We start from the raw sequence: 17,524 nt of genomic DNA on the forward strand, positions 1-17,524 counted from the left end.
ACTAGTTTTGGTGAAAAGATCATTTCTTTGTTGTTGTTGTTGTTGTTCGTGAACTACATTTCCACACAAATGCACATCAAAGTACCATTAACTTAGCAAGGAGAGGTATCAGAGTCATTTTTCAAGTGTCCCAGAGCTTGAAAAACTTGGGAAAAAAGCGCATTTATCAAAGTTTTGTCAGCCGTGATTGCGTATAACCGTCTGCCGAAACAGCCTGATAGCACAGATATAATAAGTACGGCTGCCCCTCTGCTATAGAATGCGTTTTTGAGGTTAGCGCAGCTGCGCAAATTCGTTCAAACTTGGCCTTCCGTCCAAGACGGCCGTCCACTGTCCACTTTCGCCGAAAAGTCCGAATCAAAATACTGTAATGCCCCGGATTGGGGGGGGGGGTGTCAATATTGGCCTACCCACTTTATTGTGGCAACAATGATAAACATGTCTCGCTATCTCGTCCATTCTCCCATTCTTCCGACTTGCTTCCCCCTACGTCACAGCTCCCCAGTTCGATCATCTCTTAAGGGGGCCGCTCATAGTTACGGACATTACAATACACAATTAATAGGTTGCCGCTAAACCCTTCACACTAAGCTGCCGCTAGTTTGAATCGGCCTCCAAAAAAAAAAAAAAATCTCATTTGCAAGGTGCGCCACTATCTTTTATTTGTAGGGGAAACCCTGGATGACTTGAAATCCCCCCCCCCCCCCCCCACCACCACCACCACACACACATGCACCCTCACACAGCCCCGACAAAATTACATGTGGACGACATGCCGCCTCCTCCACGGAGGAGGGATATTAGAAGTTTTTTTCGTCCAGCAGCAGCAGCCACTGTAAGTAATGTAAAAAAATGTCAATGTGAGAGTAATTCAGAATTTTGACATTTCTTTTTGAGAAAAAAAAAAAAGATGGATGCAAGTAAACACGTGCATCTGCAGGTTCCATGAGAAACAAAAATAGGATTTAGCTAGGGTTATAGATATTAGAGCGCTTATTACACATATTCATTTTGACATTTCTTTATACAAATTTGAAAAAAAGGTTTCATTACGACCTCAATTTTCAAATTTTGGGATTCTCTGATAATTGCTTCATGTTGCAGGTCTTTAAGGGTTAAACTGTGTGAACTTGCTAATCTGCGAAACTCAAGTAGGAAGCTGCGAAGCTGCTTAGAGAGAAGTCTTCTATATGTGTTTTATACTGTTAGTGTTAATTAAACGGTGAGAAAGGTAGTAAATGCTGCTGGAAACTACAAAAGCAAAAAAAATTAAGTTATGGTCAAATATTTCAATTTAAATTTTCTAATAAAATCCAGACATTTGTTCTGGTAGTTTTTGAAAACAAAGGTTTGAACTGAACGGTGTATCACCTGAACCAATACACATGAAAGTTAGTGAAAGTCAATACAGATTAATTTTGCATTGATCATTTAGTCTATCAATTATTTTCTTTCTTTCTTTCTTTTCCCTTCAGGCATGACAAATCCAACAAACATACAGCATTTATATGTGTTTACAATTAATTCAACCCGAAAAGAAAAGGGCAGACGGGAGAAGCCGTAGTTTATTGAGACCCGCCCCCAGTATACCATAAGATGCAGAAAATATATAACAATTTTTGACATTCAGATTGCATAATGAAGTTTTTTTAAATTTTTTTATTTAACCATCCCCCTTGATTGTTCATTTTCCCAATAGTCCATTGTCGATCGTGTCCATGTGATCGTTATGTCGATTAGATCCAGTAGATTAGTTCATAATTCAGTGGTTTGTTTATTCAGTTGATTCGATCCAGAAGATGGGGAATAGCTGAGGACAAATGGCAGGCTGTGTCCGCCACCCCCCTTTCGTCGACTTAATCCTCGTCGCAGTTTTCGTTCCTTGCTGCCTCCCGACGAACATTCATTTCAAGGTTGCGCAGCTTCGTTGTAAGTTGCATCGCCATTCAAGTTGTGGCAGTGTCGGATGTTGCCAGGTCACTCTTCACCTGTAATATATCATCACAGGCCTTGTTGAGGCTGACATTCACTCCAGCGATAGCATTGACCGCAGTAGTTGCCAATTCCGCCGATCGCTACTGGCTATCCAACACTTTGATGATGTTCCGACAAATCAAGTATACTCCAAGCCCCTGCAGAAGAATAGCAGCCAGCAGCGCAACAAAAAGAAAAACATCCTCGATGTCATTCCACTTCGAGTGTGTTCAGACACAGCTATCCTCCACATATCCAGACTTTTGGGTTTATCCCAGGCAGGCGCGTTGTCCAGGTTTTGGCCGCATTGTAGAAAGATCTTGGACAAGGCACTCAGTGGCCAATTGACCAGTTCCATGTCGTTACAGAATGTCACAATACTACTATTTGAAGTCAAATTTCTGTACATTTACAGCCAAAAGAATATTTGTCCTTTAATTCATTAGGTTCATATTTGTTAGAAATGTGTGGGCTTATTAATGTCCCTTCCCCCAGCAAAAAGTGTACATGTAGGTTATGCTGTTATATTGTCCCTACCAATGTTGGGACAAAACCTACGCCCTTAGCGAGGACGGTCCAATCACGTACTGTAAAATGTTTTTGGATAGTTATTTTGAGATTTGGGGGGATATTTACGGGTACTTAAAAGGTTAATTCCGACTTTCTTGGAAATCCGGGTTTCTTCGCCAGCGTAGGAACGGAACTCTTTCATAACCCGGGGACTACCTGTATTCATAGTGTTGTTCTCGTCCGAATTCAATGATTTTTGTGACATGTTTTTGACCTAATATTGTCATGTATTGTGTTATAGTACAGTTCATATAGATGAAGTTGTGCTGAGAAAATACATTTAACATTATGATTTTTTTAAACCAGACATTGTAAGCAGTTACTCACAATGGTACTCTTGAGTATTTTTTTTTTTTTTTCATCGAATATTTTTTACTTGTACTTGGGTAAATTTTTGGACTACTTTCAGTTTTACTTGAGTAATATTTTGTAGAAGTAACACTACTCTTATTTGAGTCAAATTTTTGGATGCTCTACCCAACGTTGTTCCTCTGACAGCTTCTTCTTTATCAATTATCTAAATGTAGCATCTGCACCTCACCATCACATTGCTTTTGTTCGCACGCATTCTTTCAACCGCACTGAACATTAAAAAAATAAAAGGACATTTTTCTACTTCTGCATTGCTGGCCACCAGCATGCAAGAAAAACGTTTGAATAACCTTCCTTATCGGTATCTCACATGGCAGACTAAAAAGAGTTCATAAATGTATTTTTTGCAAAATTAGAGTGAGTGGCCTTTAACTCAATGCTGTAAAAATAAATAAATAATAATTAATAATATAATAATTAAATAATAATTAATAATAAATAAAAAATACTGTAAATGTTCAGTATTCACAGTATGTGTGTGGTTCCTAGTAAAAGAGCACCCATTGATTTTGACTTTTTTGAGACACATCAGGGTCACTTCGTATTGATTTGGAGGCATTGCAGGGTCACTTCCTGTAGATGCCGGGTCACTTCCTGTTTATTTTGAGGCACATCTGGGTCACTTCCTTTTAATTTAGTGGCATTTCAGACTCACCTTCTATTGATTTTGAGGCATTTCAGCATCACCTACTGTTGATTTTGAGGTATTCCGGGGTCACTTATGGTAGACATTGGGTCACTTTCTGTTGATTATTGGGCATTCCAGGGTCACTTCCTGTACATATTGGGTCACTTCCTGTTGATTTTGGTGCATTCAGTCATTGCCTGTTGATTTTTTAGCAATTCAGGGTCACTTCCTGTTGATTTGGGGGCATTTCATTGTCAATTCCTGTTCATATTGGGTCATTTCCTGCTGATTTTGGGGGCATTTCAGGGTTACTTCCTGTTCATATTGTGTCATTTCCTGCTGATTTTGTGGGCATTTCAGGGTCACTTTGGTTTAATTGGGGACGGGATTTAATAAGCCCAGGCTTCTCCCGTCAGCCCTTGTCTTTTCTCCGGTTTTCTTCGGGTGAATCTTATCACAATGCTATATTGTAACTGTCAATGATACCGATGACAATGACAATGAACAATAAACGTCCTGTTGGTATCAGGTCACTTGGGTTGGAAATCAATAGGAGTGCATGGAAGTTTTTGTAACATTGAAATGAATGGGAAATTTGGCCCATTTAAAACGAATGGGTGTTTTTGCCTAATTTTGGCCCATAGACTTCATAATATACTAGTATTGACGGGAAACGGGGCGAATGGCCGATTCATAGTGGGTCTATTAAAAAAAAAAAAAAACTTATAGAACAAATATTTTTAAAACCAAAGCTGCTACTGACCTAAAACCAAAACAGGCGCCTACCTTGGGCATAGATGAGTCTCCATGAGCAGCGGTATCAAAAAATTCAAAGTCGTCGAGAAGTTCACACCAAAACAGTTGAAGAGGGAGCTGTAGATGTGCGGCACAATGGTGTTGGCCAGCCTGTGCCTCTCTGAGGCCGCCAGGAACTCCAGCAGGTGCCTGAAGCTGTCACTGTGCTGCATGGAAAGGGAGAGGAACCTAACCCTGCGCTCCTTCTTGTCCTTCCTGCACATCGGGGAGTCCCACAGCGATATTCCGAAGGACGTCATGTGGGCCATGGGAAGAGATGGCCGCTTGAGGACTGCCCGGTCTGTCTCCAGCTGTCCCTTGTCAACCAGCTCGACTCAGAGGAGTTGGCCTGGACCTTCCTGGCCAGGTAACCGGCGTAGTTGCTGACTGCAGCGGGTCCGGCTAATAGTTGGCCAGCTCCCTGGCAAGCTCGTCCAAGATCTCCTTGTAATCCTCTTTCTCCTCTGCCTTGGAGTGGTCCAGGTCAGCCTGCACGTCCCCGGGGCAGAACCCGACGAGCTTAGGCAAGTGCAGGCGCTGCCAGCCTATTAGAAGCAAAAAAACGGGCAGTTATCATTTACTTTACATAAATATGAAGTATATATAAGTAATATGAAATACGAAGTATGATGCAAGACTGTAAGCCAATGTGCTTTAGCACAACATAGAGCTTTTTATGTTGAAAATTCTTGTGAATTAATGCTTAAATCCCTCAATTCTTTATAGATATTCATGTGAAACAGTCCCGATTCTTGTTTAAAAGCAAAAAAAAAAAGGGCAGTTAGCATTTATTTTACGCAAATACAGCAGGGCAAATAAGTATTTAGTCAACCACCAATTGTGCAAGTTCTCCTACTTGAAAAGATTAAAGAGGCCTGTAATTGTCTACATAAACCTCAACCATGAGAGACAGAATGTGGAAAAAAAAAAAAAAAACACATTGTTTGATTTTTAAATTATTTATTTCCAAATTAGGGTGGAAAATAAGTATTTGGTCACCTACAAACAAGCAAGATTTCTGGCTGTCAAAGAGGTCTAACTTCTTCTAACGAGGTCTAACGAGGCTACACTTGTTACCTGTATTAATGGCGCCTGTTTTGACTCATTATCGGTATAAAAGACACCTGTCCACAAGCTCAGTCAGTCACACTCCAAACTCCATTATGGCCAAGACCAAAGAGCTGTCGAAGGACACCAGAGACAAAAATGTTGACCTGCACCAGGGTGGGAAGACTGAATCTGCAATAGGTAAAATGCTTGGTGTAAAGAAATCAACTGTGGGAGCAATTAGAAAATAGAAGACATACAGACCACTGATAATCTCCCTCGATCTGGGGCTCCATGCAAGAGCTCACCCCGTGGCGTCAAAATCATAACAAGAACGGTGAGCAAAAATCCCAGAACCACACGGGGGGACCAAGTGAATGACCTACAGAGAGTTGGGACCGCAGTAATAAGTAACACAATGCGCCGCCAGGGACTCAAATCCTGCACTGCCAGACGTGTCCCCCTGCTGAAGAAAGTAGACATCCAGGCCTGTCTGCGGTTCGCTAGAGAGCATTTGGATGATCTAGAAGAGGACTGGGAGAATGTGTTATGGTCAGATGAAACCAAAATAGAACTTTTTGGTAGAAACACAGATTCTCTTGTTTGGAGGAGAAAGAATACTGAATTGCATCCGGAGAACACCATACCCATTGTGAAGCATGGGGGTGGAAACATCATGCTTTGGGGCTGTTTTTCTGCAAAGGGACCAGGACGACTGATCTGTGTAAAGGAAAGAATGAATGGGGCCATGTATCGAGAGATTTTGAGTGAAAATCTCCTTCCATCAGCAAGGGCATTAAAGATGAGACGTGGCTGGGTCTTTCAGCATGACAGTGATCCCAAACACACAGCCAGGGCAACAAAGGAGTGGCTTCGTAAGAAGCATTTCAAGGTCCTGGTGTGGCCTAGCCAGTCTCCAGATCTCAACCCCATAGAAAATGTGTGGAGGGAGTTGAAAGTCCGTGTTGCTCAACGACAGCCCCAAAACATCACTGCTCTAGAGGAGATCTGCATGGAGGAATGGGCCAAAATACCAGCAACAGTGTGTGAAAAGCTTGTGAAGAGTTACAGAAAACATTTGGCCTCCGTTATTGCCAACAAAGGGTACATAACAAAGTATTGGGATGAACTTTTGGTATTGACCAAATACTTATTTTCCACCATGATTTGCAAATAAATTCTTTAAAAATTAAACAATGTGATTTTCTGTTATTTTTTTCCCACATTCTGTCTCTCATGGTTGAGCTTTACCTATGTTGACAATAACAGGCCTCTCTAATATTTTCAAGTGGGAGAACTCGCACTATTAGTGGTTGACTAAATACTTATTTGCCCCACTGTATTGCGAAGTATGACGCCAATGCCATAAAGGCTAATTTCGCCAATTGATTTTTTTTTTTCACAACGTTTCAAAATGCATGCATGGTACGAAAAATATAATAAATACCTTGAATCCTTGAACAAATCCCTCCTATGTTTTTAGCAAAAACTGTACCGTAAATTTCGGACTGTAAGGCACACCTGAGTATAAGCTGCCACCCAAATTTGACACGAAAACGGTATTTGTTCTTATATAAGCCGCACTGGACTATAAGCCGCAGCTGTCCGTACTGTATTATGGAATATTTACACCAAAAGATATTAATTGGTAACACTTTATTTGACATTGGCATCAACCGACCGTCATAAGACCAAATGAAACACCATTGCTTCAAGAAGCTTCATTTGGCCATCATTGCTTCCTTGGGGAAGACAGTCAACCTCTGCTGCCACCTGCTGTCAAACCTGTTATTGTCCAACATGCCCCCTAGCATGCATTGCAGCTACAGATGTAAATAACAATCAAAGTTCATGTTCTGTGCTAATTATATCTTCAGTTACTGTTCCAGTTGTTTCATCAATTGCTAGTTATGGTATTTGGTAGCACTTTATTTGACAGTGGCGCCATAAGACTTTCATTAGACAATCATAATTATGACATGATGCTATCATGAACATTAATTAATGTTTATAACAGATGTCATTTAGTGTTATCCAGCAAATTATTTCACTTTTGAATGGATGTTAAACATCCGAGCTGGACATAAATGAAGTTAGTAACATAATTTGCCGGATGACACTTATTGACATCCGTCATAAGCATTCGGTAATGCCCATGATAGTATCATGTCATAATTATGATAGTCTTATGACAGTCTTATGACGCTGCTGTCAAATAAAGTGTTACCTATTATCTCAAATAAATCAACATATAAGTCACACTGGACTATAAGGAACAGGATTCAAAATGAAGGAAAAAAGTAGCGGTTTATAGTCCAGAAATTACGGTGTATAACTTTTGTGGCCCTTCCCGTCCTGAATGATTTGATGTATATATTATGTGATTTGAGGGGAAAAAACTGTAACATAAGTACCGTTATGAAATTTCCCTTTTATTGAAACAAAAAAAACAAAAACAAAAAAAAATCATATTTTTGGGCGAACTGTTATTTTTGGGGTGTCAAATGTAAGTGAGCCTGCATTGCATCAGAATTCTGGTTGGTTTTTTTTGTAACACCATTGAAAGAAAAAAGTAATATCATAAATGGTAGCTTTTGCATTACGTGCAAAGCTACCATCAATGAATGAATATGTATAATTATATAAAATGAACAAATATGTGGGAATAAATAAATATATGTACAACTTGTATTGGGTCTGTAACCATTTTAAGGCAGTCATTTGTTTGCACTTCCTCCTAGATGACACAAGATATGATAATGAGCTCATGTTCCTGATTTGACTTTATTTCCTGTCGCAAGCAATGTCTTCATATTGCCAGGTAAAATTTTTCTTTTTCTCCTTTTCAAAACCAAAAATGATTATTATTTGCTAATTGTTTCCTCGCATTTTATTAGACATGATTTTTTTTTATTAATCTGCTGATTTGAAGCTATGCCAACTAAATCAATTTTGGCTGCTACTGATTACAATAGACGTCCACTCCATTTCAACTTGGAGTTGGAATGAAGTGGACGTCTATTGCTGTCAATAAGTGTTTTCAGAATCAATTTTCCTCTTTCACTAACTACCACCACACATACTTTACTCTGTGACCTGAGTTGGTTGCAAATAAATAAAGCTAAAGACAACTTTGGAATTCATGTCAACTGTCGTGACCGCTGACCCTGAAAGGGGTTCAAACTTGAACCTCTAATTCAGGAATGATCCAGTGTATGTGTGTAGATGGCGAAAATGCATGGGCGTCTGCTGGCGTTGCTGTTGGTCGTCACAGTGACAGCGACGACCACGGCCATCAGTCAGAACCAATTAGCCACGCTGGTGAACAGAATTCTCCGCAAGTACGCTTGCTGAGATTTGAGTTGGTTTTGTTTTGAGGGACGACTCTAGGTTTGACCTCCATGTTTTGTCTCCGCAGGTTGAACGGTCAAACATTCAAGTAAGTAGAAGAAGTCCAGGCCTCAACTGCCATTTTTGCATCTTCCAAAGCATCTTTTCTCAATTCCATAAATAATAAGGATGTACAGTATATTGTTGTCGATGGCAGGTAATGAGTTAAATACTGTGAAATAGATGTTTTTATTCATTTTAATTTTGAGTTTATGAACATTTTATTTAGTCATAAATGTATTTATTCATATAAAAGTATATTCAAAATGAATAGAATAATGCTTGGTAATTCAATCTGGACTTCCCCTTGTTCTTCAAAGACAGTATTTTCTGTGTATGTAAACTTTTAGCCACAAAAATAATTCACAATCTAAAATTTTCTCTCATTATTGTGGCTTTTAAAACAATAAAAATAAAAAAAAATCGATAATACTGATGAGAACAGGAGAGGGTTAGTCTGATTTGCCTTCAGACAGTTTTAAGTGGTGGTGATGGGGGTGTCGAACCTCCTAAAACCACAGAAATGCATGGAAAACTGCTTTTAGCAGTTGTGCCTAACACAATAAAACACAACAGGTTTGGCATTAGGCTACTGCATTATACTTACTGCAACGGAGTATACATGAGAAACTGATTTTCATTCAAAATTGTATTTTTTTCCAATGATGTGCAAAATAACAGATAAAAAAAACATCATGCAAAAAAACCCAAACCTCCATCTCCTAATTTTAATTTTAACTATTTAGGAACATGGGATTAACAGTACAATTTAAAATAGAAGATAATGTAAACATTGACTAATATCTTTTGAAAAAAAAAAGTAACATACATTAACAAAAATAAGTACAAAGGACTTATATAATGAAGAATGAAATGGAAAATATTTTGAAGATAACGCAAACATTGACTTTCTTATTATAAGGAAATAAATAAGTAGCCTAACATATAGTAGGTAAATTAACAAAAAGTCCAAAGTGCACATTAACTATATTGCCAAGTGTATCACATTTGAGCCAAGCATTTCTGGACCTCCTTGCAGTAAAAAAATGGTTTTAAAAACTTATTGTGTTCAATCTCACATTACTTACATTTGTTGTGCGACGACAACTGCATGTAATGCGTAATGTATCATTTATGATACAAATTAGAGTACATCTATATAAATTAATTCAAAACTTGTTTAGAAAAATATCATATTATGTTTCAGGATCACATTAAGTTTTAAAATTTAAAAAAAAATCTGAATTTTATCTCTGGCCGTGCAATGCAACGGAAAATTGATCAGATCTTTAAGAGAAAGTAAAGAATTGATGAGGTTTATTTCTTGGGACTTATTTTTGTTCATTTATGTAAGGCCACTTATATAAATAGATAAAAAAAATCGGTTTGCTTTGTCTTCAAAATATATTCCATTTCACTGTGCATAATGTATGTTATTTGTACTTATTTTTTTGTTAATTAATGTTACTTTTATCTCTATTAATCAAAAAAGTCAATGTGTACATTATCTTCCATTTTAAAGTACATCTATGTTATTGAATAGTTAAAATTGAGGTTTTGCTTTTAGATTTGAAGAAATGAGGGGAAAATAAAAATGGGAGTTTTAGATGGAATTTTGTAAATCAGTGAAAAAATACAGTTTTGAATGGAAATCAGTTTCTCATTTATGCCTTGTTCCAGTGTAATGCAGTAGCCTAATGCGTGTGTTAAACCTTTCATTCATTCGTTTTCTGAGCTGCTAATCCTCACAAGAGTCAATGGAGCCAATCCCAGCTAACTATGGGCAATATTCGGAGAACACCCTGGATCGGTTGTCAGCCAATCGCGGAGCAAAAGGAGACGAACAACCATTCGCGCACACAGTCATACTTAGGGACAGTTTAGAGCGCTTGATCAGCCTACCATCCATGTTTTTGTGATGTGGGGGGGAACCGGAGTACCTGGAGAAAACCCACGCAGGCACAGGGAGAACATGCAAACTCCACACAGGAAGGTCGGAGCCCGGGATTGAACCTTTGGGCTTTTACAGTATTTTTTTTTCATTTATGATTAAAGAATGCTTGAATGCCAGATACTGAGAATAAAAGTCTTCATATGCATAAAGGGAACATATAAATGTGAGTACATAACATTATTTATTGTATTTAGCCTTGAAGCCTAGGACCTTGACTTTATGATTTAAGCATCTAATACGATATATCTCATACCGTACATTAGTATGATCCCATAATAAGCAATCCAAATGGCAACAAGGGTCGAAAACATAATAGACAGCACACTAGTCAGTTAGCCTGCTGTGTCCATAATTCTTGTGCTAGCGTCCGACTGCAATGTATGTCTTTTTGTGGCGTTCCGGTAACTCGAGGTAAGAGCATAATTGAAGACACCATGATTTTAACGAGATATTATCACCTACTTACCTCATTTTGATCCAAAAACTATGTGTAGCATGTATCACCGAGTGTCACGATACAGCTGTGAATGGCCACAGCCGGACTTTGTGGGGATTTTATGAGTGAAACACGGTAATATTACAAGGGACGCGATGCAGAATTCACAGACAACAAGGAGTGGTCGAAATGTTCTTTTTCAAATACCTACCCTTTTAAAGGATTTTTTTTCAATGTTTCTTTTTTTGGATCGATTCTTTATTATTTAAAATATCACGGTAAATGCGACAGTAATTTTAAAAAATACAATTAAGCGAATGTTATGATGTAGATATCTGTGACTTACAGTGCCTTGCAAAAGTATTCGGCCCCCTTGAACCTTGCAACCTTTCGCCACATTTCAGGCTTCAAACATAAAGATATGAAATTTAAATTTTTTGTCAAGAATCAACAACAAGTGGGACACAATCGTGAAGTGGAACAACATTTATTGGATAATTTAAACTTTTTTAACAAATAAAAAACTGAAAAGTGGGGCGTGCAATATTATTCGGCCCCTTTACTTTCAGTGCAGCAAACTCACTCCAGAAGTTCAGTGAGGATCTCTGAATGATCCAATGTTGTCCTAAATGACCGATGATGATAAATAGAATCCACCTGTGTGTAATCAAGTCTCCGTATAAATGCACCTGCTCTGTGATAGTCTCAGGGTTCTGTTTAAAGTGCAGAGAGCATTACGAAAACCAAGAAACACACCAGGCAGGTCCGAGATACTGTTGTGGAGAAGTTTAAAGCCGGATTTGGATACAAAAAGATTTCCCAAGATTTAAACATCTCAAGGAGCACTGTGCAAGCCATCATATTGAAATGGAAGGAGCATCAGACCACTGCAAATCTACCAAGACCCGGCCGTCCTTCCAAACTTTCTTCTCAAACAAGGAGAAAACTGATCAGAGATGCAGCCAAGAGGCCCATGATCACTCTGGATGAACTGCAGAGATCTACAGCTGAGGTGGGAGAGTCTGTCCATACGACAACAATCAGTCGTACACTGCACAAATCTGGCCTTTATGGAAGAGTGGCAAGAAGAACGCCATTTCTCAAAGATATCCATAAAAAGTCTCGTTTAAAGTTTGCCACAAGCCACCTGGGAGACACACCAAACATGTGGAAGAAGGTGCTCTGGTCAGATGAAACCAAAATTGAACTTTTTGGCCACAATGCAAAACGATATGTTTGGCGTAAAAGCAACACAGCTCATCACCCTGAACACACCATCCCCACTGTCAAACATGGTGGTGGCAGCATCATGGTTTGGGCCTGCTTTTCTGATATAATATATAATCTAATCTAATATAATATATAATTATCCAATAAATTTTGTTCCACTTCACGATTGTGTCCCACTTGTTGTTGATTCTTGACAAAAAATTAAAATTTTATATCTTTATGTTTGAAGCCTGAAATGTGGCGAAAGGTTGCAAGGTTCAAGGGGGCCGAATACTTTTGCAAGGCACTGTATTTACAGACACTAATTTTTTCATTGTGACGTAATTTGTTTAAAAGTTTAAAATATGCGAGTGAATAATTTTTTAAAGTCGTTTTTTTTTCAAACTAAATATTAGACCTCAATTAATGATTCTAAACTAAAAATTAGGGTTGTTCCGATCATGTTTTTTTGCTCCCGATCCGATCCCAATCGTTTGAGTCTCAGCCGATCCCTATATTTCCCGATCCGATTGCTTTTTTTTTTGCTCCCGATTCAATTCCAATCATTCCTGATAATTTTTCCCGATCATATACATTTTGGCAATGCATTAAGAAAAAAATGAATAAAACTCGGACGAATATATACATTCAACATACAGTACATAAGTACTGTATTTGTTTATTATGACAATAAATCCTCAAGATGGCATTTACATTATTAACATTCTTTCTGTGAGAGGGATCCACGGATAGAAAGACTTGTACTTCTTAAAGGATAAATGTGACTTTGTATATTGTGACTAAATATTGCCATCTAGTGTATTTGTTGAGCTTTCAGTAAATGATACTGTAGCCATTTAACTGTTCTGCCCAAATGCATGATGGGAAGTGCAACAATGACTGTGCGTAGTGGTACCAATTGATATATCTTCTCTGCGTTGGGAAATAATATAGGGTGTTAAGAAAAAGATCAACTACCACCCTTCTTCCCCACATTGTTTCCCACTATACTTCTAATCGTTGGGAGAGGGATTGTAAGGCTTTAGCCAATTAAAAAAAGGCTCCAAAGGCTGCCAAAATTCACTCTACTCATTTTACGCTGCCTTTTAGCTCTATATATTGGTAAAACGGCGCCATTATAGATTGAACGCGACAATGCGTGAGTGGGTCGTGCAGCGCATACGTTAATTGCGTTAAATATTTTGACGTGATAATTTTTTTTTTTAATTAATTACCGCCGTTAACGCAATAAATTTGATAACCCTACCTTAAGCCTAAACTAAAGACTCTGGATAAGTGTAACACATTGTCTGTAACATTAAATACAATTAGAAAACGATTTAATTATAAAATATACATATATATATATATATATATATATATATATCAGAGGTTGCGCTAGACATTTTCGTTGTCTGTCATTTTGACTGACAGGGTCATAAAAATCCGGTCATAGTTTTTACCCGTCACTTAAATTTTTAAAATGATAATGATGACATATTCAATAGTATTTAGTTTTCATTCATTTCTAATTAATATTGTAACGCTTGCTTGGCGGCGAAAAATTAGACACGGAAGTCGTGGTATTTTTCTCCCTTTTTACTCTGCTTACCGCCAACAACTCCGCCCCCAAAGAAAAAGAGGCAACGATATAGACCCCAATCACCAACGTCACACAATGATCTTAATTGTGGTTGTCAGCCCAAAATCTTCTAAATATATATTAAATGCATCTTACCAGATATAAAATGACTACTACATAGTCTGTGGTGATCGTTTGGTGCCCAGATTTCTTGTCGAATTACAGCAGTCCATCTCGCTCTCATCTTCGGGTCTCTCAGAATACGGTAGAACTTCAAGTCTCTCAGTCTATCTTCTCTGTTACAGCAACCAACCCCCACACACGCCTTCACCATTTTGAATATTAATATTAACGAGCAGAAAAACACGCCGTAATAAGAGGCATGTACGTAGTTGTAATGTGTAAACATGTCGAGCTGACGGACAATATGGCTGCTCCAGTCAGGGGGGCGGAGTTGTGACGTCATGTGATTGGGGTCTATACACAGGCGGCAATCTTGTCCATCAATTGGATGACGCGCTGGCACACTGGGTGCACCAATAAGAACCTCGCGTTGATGTGTCAATCACGGTGCCGCCGCCAGACCTCGGTGACGCTGCAATATTCTGACAGAAGAGCCAACGACGTCATGCATTAAGAGAGACAGTAGCTAATTAATATGCTAACTCGCCACCCTGTGGTCTGGGGTGTGAATTGCAACCTGTCAAAATGACGGACGGACTTCAGTTTTTTCCGTCACCGTTTTAAAAAACCGGTCAACGACGGAAAATATCCGGTTAACCCGACCCCTGTATATATATATATATATAAAAAAGCATGTCCGATATTTTTTTGCTGATTCCGATACTTTGAAAATGACGTGATCGGACCCGATCGATCGGTCGATCGGGACATCTCTACTAAAAATGATAGACATTTTGAATAATAAATATAATTACTTACATTCTTTTTATGGACAGGTTGAAACAAAAGTGGTTTCGCAGTGTCTGTAAACGGGGTTTTCCAGGGTAAAACGGACAAATTAAAAATAGTCCGGGGGCATACGTAACGTGCCTTCAAACTGCTATGGCAGCATATAATTTTTTTTTTTTTTTCATCATACACAACAGTTCTTTTGGCTTAAAATACAGCAGTTTATTTTAAAGAAGGGTGCAAGAGGAGGAACTGCCTTTTCAGTCTTGTGTTTTCTGCATTATAAAATGTATCTACCCTCTGAAAATATCAGACTCCAAGTTGAACTGGTTCTCATTCAGAAGCATGTCAGTGTTTTGTTGCACATTTTTTTGTGCTCACCCTCATAATATTCCATGTGTGTGTTTCATCTTTCAGAGAGCTGCCCATGTTCAGTCTGGCTGTGAGCATCCCGTATAACAGAAATCTAGGGAAGTACGATCTCAATCAAGTACATTTGGACGAGAACGTGAGGGACGCCATCCTGCATTGCGATGTCTACTCGAACGAAAATATAGTGGCCGCCACCGTTCTGAAATGGCCTGACGTGCTGAAAAATTGTCCCAATGCATTGGTACCATGGGAAGATGTTCTGCAAAAGTGCAAGCAAGAACCCATGACGTGGCAAGATGTGAACAAAAAATGCCGTTGGGCCATGAAAAACCACCGAGCAGATCATGCTGAGTACCGGGTTCTGAAGGGGTTTCAAACCTGGTCTAAAAATAAGGACAAGTCCGGTTTTTTACTACTCTACGTGTATGCGTCACCGTGCACAGACCAATGCACTGCCGTAAACAACGAGCGGAGCATCCTAAACTTGGTGAAGGGCATCAAGCAATGGAAGGAGCACGCTGTCGTCTTCTCTAAAGTTTTTGAACCTAAGGGATCCCAATCGACTGGTGGCAACTCTGAATCTGTTGGCGAAAGGAAGGATGCCCTCATCCGTCTGGGGAGTCATCTGGGTCAAAATGGCCTCCAAAAGATCTTCCGATGTGACAAAGTCAAAGCCAACATGGTGTGTGACAGCTGTTCCAATGGGAAGAGTGTCACACGTCGTTGTTATAACAACTCAAACCAACAGGATGATAACATCAACTGCCCACCGCATGGAGATGAAGGACAAAATCGAAGAAAAAGAAGCCTCGGGAATCATAGTGGGGTGTATGACGCGTCTGATGTCCCCTCCCGACGAGTACCACGGATAAAAGGCGTGATGACTAGTGAAAACACTGATTACAGTGATGATGAATCATCCAGCAGAGTTCTGGCCCCAGGTCCACCAACATGGGGCATGGGTCGTGAAAGGAGGCTAAGCAAGCGGCAGAAAGGGAGGAAGGGACAAAAAGGGGCCGGGAGAGAGCAGGAGGGCCAGCAGGAGAATGAGCAGGGCAAGGCACAACACAGGAAGGTTGCCAAAACTCAAGGCCAGGGCAAGGCACAACGCAGGAAGGTCGCCAAAACTCAAGGCCAGGGCAAGGCACAAAGCAGGAAGGTCGCAAAAAGTCAAGGCCAGGGCAAGGCACAACGCAGGAAGGTCGCCAAAACTCGGGGCCAGCGCAAGGCACAAAGCAGGAAGGTCGCCAAAACTCAAGGCCAGGGAAGGGCACAACGCAGGAAGGTCGCCAAAACTCGGGGCCAGGGCAAGGCACAACGCAGGAAGGTCGCCAAAACTCAAGGCCAGGGCAAGGCACAACGCAGGAAGGTCGCCAAAACTCAAGGCCAGGGCAAGGCACAACGCTGGAAGGTCGCCAAGACTCAGGGCCAGGGCCCTCGGGGGCAGGCTGACCGACGTCGCGGATGGTGTGGCACTTGTAACAAGTTGGGGGGCAAACACCACGGGCATATTAATGCAGCTCAGCCTTCCCACAGATCGGGCGGCAGCGCCGTTACACGCCGTCGGGGCAGAGGCTCCCGCGGGAGAGGCAGCAAACCCAGCAAGCAGGGTGGGACATCTCGTGGGCGGGTCCGCTCAAGTCGTAAGCGGGGGGCATCTCGTGGGCGAGGTCGCTCAAGCCGTGTGAGCAATTTGTATCAACTCTCCTGAGCTTCTGCTTGCTAAATTCTAAGCTAACCTTGTCATTGTATCAAACAGCATTAAAGCTTTCAGAAATCCCGGTGCATTCCCGTTCTATTTATTTATATTTATTGAAAATATTTTCACAGAACTGTTAGTCAGCAAAGATTATATTACATTGTTTTATTTTTCACTCAGTTAAGTTGAAACAAAACATTTTAACACAATATATAAGACATGTGGAAAATTCATTTAAGTCATAGACTTCATAATATATTGACGGGACACGGGGCCGATTAATAGGGGGCCTATTTCCGTCAAAGCTGACCGAGTGGAAACACAAAGAGCTTTTTACGTTGAAAATTCTTGTGAATAAATGCTTAAATCCCTGGATTCTTTATAGATATGGTAATAAAACAGTTTCGATTCTTGGTCAAAAGCAAAAAAACAAAAAACAAACGGCAGTTAGCATTTATTTTATGTAAATATGTGAAATGTGCTGCTCGTCTTTTAGCCACTGTGGCGCCGCCTTATCACCGCGAAGAACTTTTTACGTGGAAAATTCTTGTGAATAAATGGTTAAATCCCTGAATTCTTTATAG

At 39.8% G+C, this 17,524-nt stretch overlaps 1 protein-coding gene across 3 annotated transcripts; it reads left to right on the plus strand.

Moving 5' to 3' along the window:
- Positions 1-8,134: 8,134 nt before the first annotated feature.
- Positions 8,135-16,967, plus strand: LOC130920563 (hornerin-like). 3 transcript variants are annotated; one of them, XM_057843874.1, is made up of 4 exons: positions 8,135-8,207; positions 8,588-8,727; positions 8,805-8,825; positions 15,287-16,967. In XM_057843874.1, the coding sequence occupies exons 2-4, from the start codon at positions 8,612-8,614 to the stop codon at positions 16,950-16,952; spliced, it is 1,803 nt and encodes a 600-aa protein (XP_057699857.1). In that variant the 5' UTR covers positions 8,135-8,207; positions 8,588-8,611; the 3' UTR covers positions 16,953-16,967. The 3 variants fall into 3 exon arrangements, with proteins under 3 accessions (XP_057699857.1, XP_057699856.1, XP_057699858.1); XM_057843873.1 differs by having other exon boundaries at positions 8,144-8,207; positions 8,612-8,727; XM_057843875.1 differs by having other exon boundaries at positions 8,187-8,207; positions 8,599-8,727.
- Positions 16,968-17,524: the final 557 nt, after the last annotated feature.

The sequence above is a fragment of the Corythoichthys intestinalis genome, chromosome 8 (assembly GCF_030265065.1).
Source record: "Corythoichthys intestinalis isolate RoL2023-P3 chromosome 8, ASM3026506v1, whole genome shotgun sequence".
NCBI lineage: Eukaryota > Metazoa > Chordata > Actinopteri > Syngnathiformes > Syngnathidae > Corythoichthys > Corythoichthys intestinalis.

Bases quoted from the DNA above. Each gene is read 5' to 3' on its own strand.
- LOC130920563 (XM_057843873.1), top strand. The intron at 8,728-8,804 runs GTACGCTTGCTG...TTGTCTCCGCAG, and splicing joins GTGAACAGAATTCTCCGCAA to GTTGAACGGTCAAACATTCA. The intron at 8,826-15,286 runs GTAAGTAGAAGA...TTCATCTTTCAG, and splicing joins TTGAACGGTCAAACATTCAA to AGAGCTGCCCATGTTCAGTC.